A 13,071-nucleotide genomic window follows, 5' to 3' on the forward strand; every position below is an offset into this window, starting at 1 on the left:
ACATCCTGTACGTAACTCAAAAATACAAATGGAATAAACTACAAGGCTACCTGCCAAGTTACAGTAAAATCATAAGAGAAAGTCTATCACAGAAAACAAGGGTACAGAGTTGATAAATTAACTCACAAATTTAAATGAAAATAATACACATACCAGATGCAGTGGAGGTAGTGTGTGACACGTGATCCCTCGCCCTGGGGTCCTCCACCACCTGGCTCTCGGGCAGCAAAGTGCTGAAGTCTATGTGGTCCCACTGTGCAGAGAGGTCCTTCTTGAGGTTAGCCAGCCTCTGTTGTGCCGCAATCTTCTCCCGGGCCAGCCTCTCCATTTCATGTTCCAGCTCGCGCTCCTTCCGTCGCAACGACTGTCAACAACAATATATTCACTTGCAAAAACTTTCCATAACATCAGGTATTTGTGGCGGTAATTAAGGTACAGCCCCATTATTTGCCTGGTGTGAAAATGGGATACCACGGAAAACCATCTTCAGGGCTGCCGACAGTGGGGTTTGAACCCAATCTCTCCCAAGTGCAAGCTCAGCTGCGTGCCCCTAACCGCACGTCCAACTCACTCGGTCATGATAAATTTTCAAATAGTTCATGTATTGGATGATAGTCAATGTCAGAATGTAAACGCATGTTATAAGTAGGTGGCAAATGTAAAATTTATCATATATTATCAAAAGAGCTTGGTTGATTGTATAGTGTGCGTCTTGTTTTCTTTTTCCAACTACTACTTTGTTGACATGTAATAGGCTTTTGGGCTTATGCCGTGTCAAGAAAATACGGTGAAATTCTTTACGTTTCGCACGTTACGCTTCTGTTTATGTACGCATTTGATTACAGAAAAAGAAAAAACGCGAGTATGAAAGAAAGAAAATGTTGCATACCCATTTGAACAGACTGAAATAAACATACAGTGGGTCACCTTAATATTCGGACAACACACATAACTGAACGTTTCCTGACATAATGCGTTCGCAAACAAATGTATATACAACAAACACACGTCCAACAATTCATGAGTATATACCCCACATATCACAACAAAATTAAATGTCAGGCGAATTGGTGAAGTGTTCTGATCGTGATAGAAAAGGAAATCATGAGATACTACACATCACTTTATTATTCGGACACGTCACCGTTACTCCATTTGCACGTGACTACCTTACCCAATTGCGGCAAGGGAGAAACGTAAGGAGTAGGGTACGTTTCCCTGAACTTCACTGCAGAAACACGTTTGAACAGCGCCAAATGGTTATTTTCCACAATGCAAAGGTGTGTAGTTGCAGAGATATTGCGCAAATGTTGTGGATAAGTAAGAGTACTGCCAATGACATGTACGGCGATTTAAAGAAGAGGACAGGATTGCGTCTATACCGCAAAACGGGTCAACTGAAAAAGCTAACTGATCGTGGAGAGAGACTTCTCTTAAGAAAAAATAAGGAACAATCCTAAACTGAATGTGCCACAACCTGCAACCCTGAAACTGTGCGCAGGACTCTTCGAAAGGCCAGATTTAATGGGAGGGTGTCGAGGAAAAAGCCATTTGTCAATGAAGTGAACCGAAGGAAAAGACTGAAGTTGCCTTGCAATATGTACACAAGGACACAGAATGTGTTATTTTGTAATGAGAGCAAATTTAATATTTATGGATCAGATGGGAGGAGAATGGCTTGGTGCAAACCAAATGACGAATTAAAATCTAAACATTTACAACCAACTGTCAAACATGGAGGCGGGAATGCTATGGTATGGGCGTGCTTTTCTTCTGCTCGAGTAGGTGAAATGTCTTTTATTGAACATACAATGGACCATAAACAGTATCTAGTCATCCTGAAGCAGAATTTACACCAAAGTGAAGCAAAGCTTGGGATAAGGGACATTTTTCATTTCTATCAAGATACTGATCCCAAGCATAAAGCGTGGAATGTCCGAATGTGGCTGTTGTTGAACTGCCTAAAGGTGCTTGAAACTCCACCCCAAGATCCCGGATCTCAATCCCATTAAGAATTAATGGAGTGAACTTGACAAGAGAGTGAAGAATTCCAGAATAACGTCAAAGAAGGAACTGCAACAAAAACTGATACAAGAATGGACTGAAAGCCGTGGCAATGCCACCAAGTACTAGATTGATTTGAGTTCCATGTTACACTACAGTTTAGATCATTATGGTCCTAGTGTACGAATATTAAAGTGGTTTTGTTATGTGATAAAGTGATGACTTATTTTTTTATCTACATGTCATTTTGTTCTGAAACACTTGTATTATTATGTAATCATATTGGGAATATTAGGGTTTTGTATTGTCAAACTTTCTTTTCTGTATGTGTCAAAAAGTACAAATATAATGTTCAGATTGTCACATGTCATATGGTGTCCGAATATTAAGGTAACTCACTGTAAATTAAAATCCTTAGTCCTGTCAAACAAAATGGAGATTCCCGGAGAGGTCATAACCAAGAACAATCACGTCAAAAAATCACTTATGCTATCCGAAAACGGAGGAATCCGCGGAAGTTAATGACATGACGGATGCAAATTGTATGGCAGTGCGGATAATTTTGCTGATCATTTCTAAATAATTTTCGCTCAGGTATACATCAGTATATCGTCGTTGCCGAGACAAAACCTCCTATGTGATAAAATTGTTGGAGGTATACTGACCCACAGCACATACGTTATGAAGAGAGAGAATGCCTTGACAATATTCACATATTTTGCACCTTAGATAACAGAACCTTACCGGCCAAAGTTTTAAGCTAAAATATTTCACATAGGAGGTTTTGTCCCGGCAGCGACGATATCTCAACAAGTCAGACTTTCATACATTTCATGCAGTTATTTTTGCTTGTGGTGAAGCGACTCTTGACATTGGTATGGAAAAATTGTGATATTTTAAGAGCCTTGAGTCCATATAAAGCGGTAAATCTGACCCAAGCCTAATCGGCTCCTGTCCACAATAATTAGTGGAAGGAAAGAACAAAGGTTCCGAAAGAGAACCGCTCAATATTTCGGCAGTTGGCGCAAGAAGAAATCTCTCATAAACCTGTCACTGTAGGGGAAATGGTGTCAGGTTATAAGGCCTATTGTATTATGTTAACAGATCTTTCTATTTCAATACCTTGGGTGTAAGCGAGGTAAAAAGTTGCGAGTGTGGATGCGGATATTTTTTATATCCGCGCAGGGTTCTACTTATGGCCACCTGACGTGAATGTGCACAGAAAGATTGACCAACAGCTATTTTCTACTATGTATTAAGAAGCGGAAACCTCAAGGAAAACCGAAACTAAAGGTAGGAAAGGCGTGGACTGAGAAGAAGAAAGAAGTATGCCGAACACGTATTTGCGATTACTAATTATTGTAGTTAAAGACCTCGGAAAAAGACTAAAATAGTTGAAATGACGTGATTCCTAAGGTTATGACTACTGGATGCTATTACTGTATACTTGATCTAGGATTGAAGACGTGGAACAGATTATCATTTCGACGATTTTGTAGAATAGTATCAAAAACCTCCATGGAGAATTACAATGACATTCTACTAACTACTTTTACAGTTTGATGATGATTATGTTTGTAGTTTAAAGGGACCTAAACAGCTAGGGCATTGGCCCTTAAAGGTATGAGGTGCAACGAAATGGCAAATAAAACTTAAAAATGTATCCACTGACTAGAGTCTAAAACGAATGATAAAAAAATTGTGAAACCAAAAAATCAGTGGATCCGATTCACAATGCCTTAATTACTGGGATGATGCTTATTACCTAAAAGGGTCAAAAATCCAGGTCACCGGTCCCTCATAATGGTACAAATCACTGGTAAAACAGAACCATGGTGTTCCTCCTATAGTGGTACTAATCAGAGGTAACATAGACGCATGTGTTTCTCGCATGGTGGCATTAATCACAGGTAACGCAGACCCATGGCATGTCAAACACAATGGCACCACTCACAGGTAACACAAACCATGGTCTTTGGCACATAAAGGTACTACTCACAAGCAACGCAGACCCATGGTGCTCCTCACATACTAGCACTAATCACAGGCGCCGGTATTCCCGTGGCGTTCCTCACTTAGTGGAAATAATCATACGCAATTTAGATCCAGGGTGTATGACACATTATGGTAACGCCCACAGGTAACAAAAACCCATGGTGTTCTTCACATAATGGAACTAACTACTCTCAAGAAACTCAAACCCATGGTTTTTCTCACACAGTGGTACTAATCACGGGTGCCAGCCAAACCCATGGTGTATACCAAATAGTGGTACAAATCACAGCCAACGTTGATCCATGCTGTTTCTCACAGTGGCACAGGAGAGCCGACACATTCCAGCGCAGCGTACGGCACATGGGCATTAGTCCGCGCAGCCGAATGCCGCCACCCCCGGCCACGGTGGAATACACACGACGATATTAACCACAGACCCGTTGTGTTCCTCACATGGTGGAACTAATCGCAAGTAACGTCGACCCATGATGTTCCTCACGTGATGGTACTAATCACAAGTAGTCTCATGGTTCTAAAATCATCCCTTGGTCGCCCCTTTTAGTCGCCTCTCACGACAGCAGGGGATAGCGTGGGTGTATTCTTCATCTACGTCCCCACCCACAGGATACTTTTACGGTTTTTGGAGTCTCTGAATTGCCGGAATTTTGTCCCACCGAGATCATAAATCTACCGACAGGAAGCTGGGGTATTTATTTGAGTACCTTCAAGTACCACTGGACTGAGCGGGGATCGAACCCGCCAATTTGAGCTATCTACCACCTGACCTACTCAGCCCGCCAACATTAAAACAATGCTGAGCAATGCAACCTATGTCGCGTGACTATAATTTGTTTCTGTATTTGGAATGAGATGGCAACACACCCCTGTTAATCTTCCTCCGTTCTTAGAATAACCAAATCTCTGGTAGCAGCGCGATACCGAATTAAAAAGCTTAAGAATTGTGGAATGGCTAAAATAATAAATTTAGCCAATCCAGGATCTTGCTGCCCTATGGTTATCGATGCACTCGGCCTTGTTACCGAGGTGTGTGCTGTTTGTTTGCTTCAACCTGGCAAGATAACAAAGAGCTTATCACCAAACATGTGCAGCTGAGGGAGTTATAATCAGCGTGACACTTCTCAGCTTCCTTTCTACGTCGTTCACCGAACATACCTATGACCACTGACTTAACACTGCAATTTGTAATCCATAATAACGTTCAATTATCGTCCGAGTCATTGGCTCAGCGTTGAGGCCTTCGGTTCAGCGGGTCCCGGGTTCGATTCCCGGCCGGGTCGGGGATTTTAATCGTGTTTGATTAATTCTTCTGGCTCGGGGATTGGGTGTTTGTTCCGACACTTTCCTCTTCATATTCAGACAACACACTACACTACCCACCACCACAGAAACACGCAATAGTGATTACATCTTTCCATATACAGTAAAGTTGGCGCCAGGAAGGGCATCCGGCCGTAAAACAGGGCCAAATCCACATGTGCGACACAGTTCGCACCCGCGACCCCACAGGTGTGGGAAAAGCGGTGGAAGAAGAACGCTCAATTACCAAATCATTCTATGTCCTGATATGGAATAAAATGTTGGCAAAAAAACTGACTTTGTGAATTAATGGTTGAGGATTTGACTCGTGATAAATTCGCGGGTTTGAGCCCGACCGAGGCAATCGATTTCCGAAGATTGGTAAAAAAAAATATCTGGGAGCACCCTGTCGCTGTTGTTGACATGTTACAGATATCCGGTGGCACAATCGGCACCACTCGCACGTTCTCCCTGGGACCCTCTTAATGGGCGCACAGCCCCGCTAACGTAACCTATAGATATGTGCTATAGTAACATAATATTAATACATATTTGAATCATTGAGTGTTCCAAATTAAAATACTGTAGAACTGTTTATTTAAACGATAAATCATCATATTTGTCAGCATAAATGCACCAATTACATTGGAGCTTAAATGTGTATCTTGACTATCACGTAGTGTCGTACACGAGTGGTGCATTGGATTAGCGTGGAATTGCATGCGAGCACTCGATTCTGCATGACATCACAAACCCGTATGAGACTCCACAGCAACCTAGTGGATGTCCCGGTGTTACGAGATTATAAAGGAGCAGTAGAACACTGGAAGTTCAAAATACTCTGTTATGTCTTTTTCATGATAATAACACTAAAATAGTTTAATTCTGCATTTAATGTTTACCTCTCTGATATTGTCAATGCCCTGGGGGGGGGGGGATAAATTGGATGTAATAAATTTGTATTTTTTTTTTTTTCCTTTCGTAATAATCCCCACCTGGCTACTCATTCCTGCCGCGCAGCTGATAAAAATTTCTGAGGACAACACCGGTCCCGCAAAAACTACAATAACTCAACTGTTGGAACCGTCCAGTAGAATTCTGCCTTCGCTGCCAAACAGCGTATCTGATCACCTTCAAATACCACCGGACTGTCAAGTTGCGGTTAGAAGGCCACAGTCTCAATCGTCTGAACCACTGAGCCCGGTACAAGTGTTATTATTAACAATAAAATAATGGGAATGATTTTATTCTGGAAGGATCGCCGGTACTTGGCGAAGTGTTGAACCGCCGATCGATTAACGCGATCAACAGCAGTTTCCCTGTATTTTTTCCTACTTCTGACAAACGGCATTGATTTAATAATAATAATAATAATAATAATAATAATAATAATAATAATAATAATAATAGCTTTACGTTCCACTAACTTCACTGTTATGGTTTTTGGAGACAATAAGGTGACACAAAGCTGGCGCATTCTAGCGCATTCAAATGCCACCGGACTGAACCTGTGAAGTCGGGCACAGAAGGAAAATTGATTTCATTAATGCACTTATGTCTAGTAGCTACAAAAGTATTGGGAGATTGTTCTGCCGGGTCGTAATCCACATTCACTGCAGGAACTGATAAGAGAACTACCTCACACCTTATTTCCCTCGTGTGCCTTTTAAGTAACAGCTAACAGCTTACGTCGGAGCTATTGAGGATTCAACCAGCCTTCGGGGTGAGTACTCAAAAAACATGCAATAGCTTGACCTCGATAATAGGCATAAAATATTTACACACCTTACCATATACGCCGAAACAATACAGGTTATACAGTAAATCAGATGTTTTTCTGCATTCAGAATTGGTTCGTGCCATAGTGAACGTGTTTTTCTTTGTAAGAATAATTCCTAGTACAAAACAGATTTTATTAATTTGCCCATGCTCCTAAGCGCACGCGTCACTCTCAATTTGTTTAGAACTAAAATATTGGAGTCCGGCTCCTTGGCTGAATGGTCAGCATAGTGGCATTCAGGTCACAGGATACCCGGCTGGATCGGGATTTTACTGCGTTTGGTTAATTGCCCTAGCTCGGGGACTGAGTGTTAGTGATTGTCTTAATACACATCTTCATTTACATACAATATATCCCACTACTAAAACACGTAATAGTGGATATATCCCTCCACATAGGGTTGGCGTAAGGAAGGACATTTAACAGTAGGCTAAAACCACGACGAATCAGCATAATTGCCAACCCTAGATAATTGGAAAAAGGCCAGGAAAGAAACAAAAAAAATGAAATAGGGGCTGGTGTCGAAAAGACAATATTTTCTATGGGATGATTCACAGCTGTTTGTGGTGCGTTCATTGATGATTGTTCTCCCCATATTACAGGAGGGAACCTGGCGTCTTCCGAAACAGGCGTTCAGAGAGCATGAAGATTGAAACTTACCCGTCATGACGCCATTTCGACGGATGAATAAGAAGATTGATTATTCGACGTCCTAGGCAAATGGATGCAATTTACGTACATAATGGTGGTGATAATATTTTGTTAATAGGTCAAACCACGAGATTACTTGTCACTCGCAACACCAATGTAATCTCAAAGAATGAGGATAGCTACTAACAAGAGGTCACAATAGGGGACAGAAAACGACTTGCCACTCCCTACGTGAATGAACTGTTTATTTAATTTTATTTCTGGGGGGGAGGGGGCGAATAGGTGGAGAGTCCCAGGGTGAAAACTGTGCCCTTTTACTCGTTTCCAAAGGCTACCCGATGAGTCGGAAAATCTGTTCTTCTGCACTGGCGGGGGATAAAACAATCTGTCATGGAGGTGGTATTTACCTCCAGTCAGAGCTGAAACCCCCTCTTCGCTAAGAATTTGGAAAATACTGATAATTATTATTTAGTGTGGGTGAGGGGAGGCCAAGCTTCTTAGCAAACAGCCCCTTTCCGGGTCAAATTTTGATTTTATTTAGTGAGAGAAATAGTGCAATTTGGAATAGTCCGAAATATTACTCAGACCAGGTCATAAGTGGGCGAAAGGCCACGATGATGGGACTGGAAATAACTATTGCAAAAGCTATCCGGTGGTGGCGGCGGCTTGAGAGAGAGAGAGAGAGAGAGAGAGAGAGAGAGAGAGAGAGAGAGAAAACAACGGGATTGCTGGCCATCTTCTGATTCACATAATATTATTATGGCTGTTTTAGTTTACGAGTTTACAAGGAGTTCGTAACTGGTGAGTTTTGCCAAACACTTCTGCCCTATTAAATTATTTCTGTCACAGCTATATTTTATGCGAAACTTCCGTCAAGGATGGAAACAATTCGTTTTCATTGCTAGAAGACTGTACAAGAAAGGTTCCTTCGGTTGAACTCCACTTGTCATACGTTCACACCTACTGTGCTTCGCTCCTCTGTCAACAGATGGCGTTACAAGTAGAACCGTTTTCCACTCAACTGCCAATTAAAATAACAAAATTTGTAGTGCTAAACACGCTTCGCCTTTCGATGGACAGGTAACGCCCAAAGCAGGGAGATTTATGTACATGAACGGTAAAGAGTCGCATTAAAATGTTTTCTGACAAATATGGGGAAAAAACTGCTTCTTCAACATAATTAATCTCACTTACCTGGGGGAAAATGGACACTAACAGAAAATCTACTCGCTGCAAGACATCCTGACATCACGGAAAAAAAAAAATATATATAAGAGTTCCTTTATTCCACAACAATGACTCAAAACAGACTGGCAATTCGCGATGCCGATACGGAGAAGACGGGATGAGGAATGAGGTTATGCGAGGAGTTCGTGAAAAGCGATCCACGATACAAATTATTAGAAAGAGGAAAACGAAATACATTGGAGTCTGTAGAAGGATGGAATAGAAGGAATGATAAATGATGGAAGAGGAAACAGGCCTATCAAATGCTGGACAACATCAAGGGAAAGAACTACAGTGAAATGAAAAACAACAAATGGAGAAGATTTAACCTATGACAAGATCCGTTAATATACTATGCAGTTTTCTCCCTAATTCCAATTTAAGTACAAATTCAAGAAAGCAACATTAGAGAAGAGAGTAAAATTCGTAAAAGGAAAGATTTCACGAACGATTCCATTCCCCTTACATTTCCATGCATAAATTAATGCAAGCGGAAACAGTGTAATGTCATGATTACCGCACGATTTATTTTTTCCTCAGGAGGAGGGCTGAAGTGACAATGCTTTCAATGGGAATCCTCATCTAAAATCTATCGCCTTTCTAATATTTTACAATACTCGAAACTGCACCACGAAGAATCACTCAACGAAGATTAATAAGAAATTGTGCCTCAGCAGGGCAGTCGGAACTGGCTGCAACAAGTTCGTTATATCACCCACTACAGCGCAGCGAACTTGCAGGTTTCTGTGACCTCACCAACGTTGGACCTCACGATACCGCGTGCGCTTGCGCGAAACGACTTCAAGTACGGACGAAACTGCCATCTGTCGGAACTTACACAAAACACGAACATGACTCTTTCCCTTACCGTTCACAAACACTCGACACGTCCTATTTTAAGGGAAGAGGCTGTGAGAAGACAGCAATAATAATAAAAATATTACTATTGGCTTTACGTCTCACTAACTACTTTTACGGTTTTCGGGGACGCCGAGGTACCGGAATTTAGCCCCGTAGTAGTTCTTTTACGTGCCAGTAAATCTGCCGACACGAGGCTGGCGTATTTGAGCACCTTCAAATACCACCAGACTGAGCTACGATAGAACCTGCCAGTTTGCATCAGAAGGCCAGCGCCTCGGCCGTCTGAGCCACTCATCCCGGCTCTCTCAATACAGTGAAATATTTAAATACGGTAACGATTCACTTTAAACACAATTTTAAGATTCCGTCAAATGGAAATATTTTCATAAACGTCATCATCCCAAATTCGAAATCATGCGAGGAAAGTGATTCGCCAGGCAAATTTTCAAAATTAAACTGAAGACCGAGCTCGATAGCAGCAGTCGCTTAAGTGCGGCCAGTATCCAGTATTCGGGAGATAGTAGGTTCGAAACCCACTGTCGGCAGCCCTGAAGATGGTTTTCCGTGGTTTCCCATTTTCACACCAGGCAAATGCTGGGGCTGTACCTTAATTAAGGCCACGGCCGCTTCCTTCCCACTCCTAGCCCTTCCCTGTCCCATCGTCGCCGTAAGACCTACATGTGTCGGTGCAAAAAAAAAAAAAAAAAAAAAAAAAAAAGGGTGGGAAAGTTCTGCGTATATTTCCCCTTTCGTAAAAAACGAAGTTTATTTAGGACCAGTAATGGAGTTCTCTTTTTCCTTGGAGTCGCAACACTTAAGAGTAATTTAATGAAACTACCGTGGTGCATCCATGCCAATCCAAAAGAAATGTATGGACAGTTCTCATTTAAGCAACATTCATTTCATATCGAATACCATAACATTAACACAAAATATGGTAACTTCTCTCAGTGTGTTGCGGAAAGGCCAGTTCTAGTTCTGTACTCGGGAGACAGGTGGGTTTGATGCCCTGTCGACCATCCTCAGAATGGTTTTCCACTTCAGCTCCAGGGAAATGCCGGGATGTACCTTTCTCAAGGCCACGGGAGCATTCTTCCCATTCGTAACCCGTACAATAAATACACTTACATTCACACTTCACACAGCAGCACATGCTGCTCACCCCCATGGGGTGTACCAGAAGAGCAACTACAGAATTGGCGCGCTGAATAATAATGTCCTCGCATACTCTCGGCACCAAAAGCTATGCGCTATATGTAACTTCTGGTGGCAAGTATAGGAAACAACAGTTTCATGGGAAGAATAATTAATTGGACAAATTCAAGAAATACGGAGTCCAGGGGATAATTTTCATAAAAGTTATTATTTCCAAGTACTCACACCATACCAAACGTGGGTTCAGCTGCACCTGGTTACATTTACTAATGCCAAGGTCCCCACATTAATCATCCTTATCTAACCCCTTTGATTAATACTTGTTACTTTCCTACCCCGGCGGTATTATATGTGCATGCCTAAGATTTATTTAATTTTCATTATACACTTTCTGAATATAATTAAACGCGAGGGACCGGGCGAGTTGGCCGTGCGGTTAGGAGCGCACAGCTGTGAGCTTGCATTCGGGAGACAGTGGGTTCAAACCTCACTGTCGACAACCCTGAAGATGGTATTCCGTAGTTTCCCGTTTTCACACCAGGCAAATGCTGGGGCGGCCACGGCCGCTCCCTTCCCACTCCTAGTCCTTTCCTATCCCACTGTCGCCATAAGACCTATCTGCGTCGGTGCGACGTAAAGATAATTGTAAATAATAATAATAATAATAATAATAATAATAATAATAATAATAATAATAATAATAATAATAATAATAACGCAATACACTATTTTTACTCCTGCCGTAATTCCATTCTGTCGGTGTAGCTAAATTCTAGAGGGACAAACGAAAGAATAACGCGGAACTCCCAAGCGTTTGCAAATAATCATCATGATTATTTCCCCGTGTTTTTTTTTTTGCAGGTTATTTCGTATATATAACCTGCAACATTCTTAGTAACAAAAGAAACCATATGAATGGTACTGAAGTACAGTATACTGAGTACAGATCTAAGACTCCCAACAAGTCAAGTCAAAATTCTCGCCGACTTAAGTAAGGAGTCAGGTTAAAATTCTAGCACATAAGCCAGTTATAAACAAATTTTCGCGTTACATTTCTTACATCACACGATGGCGAAGTTTCCACGCCCCTATAGTTTTCGACACTCCTGTACCCACGAAAGAGGAACTTGCCACAACATGCCACGTTGATCATAATAACGGAGCGAGAATTGGCAACTGCGCGCCACCTGAGCGCCACGTGCTACCGCCTGCACGTGGAGGCTCACGCCAAAATGCTCGCTGGGGACTCTTCCCCTCCGCTCGTCACCCCCCACCCTGGCAAGGACGTTACCAGCCAGGCTCGGCACGGCATGGCTACTGCTTGCTCCTATCCCCTTGTTGCCACATACAATCTCTCCCCACCCACCCGGCCAGAATACTGATTGTACTAGACGGGAGGTAAGCGCTCTCTGAAAGTACAGCTGAGGGGAAGCCTTAGTTAACGAAAAGAGGAAGTAAAATTACTTTCATTTTATAACATAGCTGCATGTATGTTCCTGGTTCAATGAATTTACTGGCGCAAGGTAGGACTGTCTCTGACAAGGAAGCTAGAATTTACTTTCGAAGGAGGTCCACGTTTCACCTTCTACATATATCGTGGGGTTACAAGGAAAAAGTACGAAATCCACAAATGCGAAAAAAAACCTAGTTGTTCATTATATTGGGTTAATGCAATTTAGTTTTTTACCTTTACGTCGCACCGACACAGATAGGTCTTATGACGACGATGGGAGAGAAAAAGCCTAGGAGTGGGAAGGAAGCGGCAATGGCCTTAATTAAGGTACAACCCTAGCATTTGCCTGGTGTGAAAATGGGAAACCACGGAAAACCGTCTTCAGGGCTGCCGACAGTGGGAATTTAGTTTTTTGTACAGGGAAAACATTCTAATCCCTCGATTTCGAAGTTCCTAATCAAGGAAACGTCCACATATAACAAAATACTTTTACACACAGCACATTTTCAACGGAAAGATACGAAATCCGCTTGGTACCTTCTACCTTTCTGCTAAAATGTTACACAAGTTTCCTTGTTTTCAGATACATGTGGAGGTCAAAACAGAAACCAAAACATTACAGCACTTT

General features: G+C 42.0%; 1 protein-coding gene across 2 annotated transcripts in view; it reads right to left on the bottom strand.

The window, feature by feature from the left end:
* LOC136886138 (max-binding protein MNT) overlaps nt 1–13,071 on the bottom strand; it is a 150,934-nt gene that overhangs the window by 51,080 nt on the left and 86,783 nt on the right. For both annotated transcript variants that reach the window (XR_010861709.2, XM_067158880.2), the window contains exon 4: nt 154–364. Coding sequence is in view for 1 of the 2 variants with exons in the window: in XM_067158880.2 (XP_067014981.2) it covers nt 154–364 (211 nt within the window). In the remaining variant the exon portion in view is untranslated. The remainder of the gene's footprint in view (nt 1–153; nt 365–13,071) is intronic.

Source organism: Anabrus simplex, chromosome X, assembly GCF_040414725.1.
Source record: "Anabrus simplex isolate iqAnaSimp1 chromosome X, ASM4041472v1, whole genome shotgun sequence".
Taxonomy (NCBI): domain Eukaryota; kingdom Metazoa; phylum Arthropoda; class Insecta; order Orthoptera; family Tettigoniidae; genus Anabrus; species Anabrus simplex.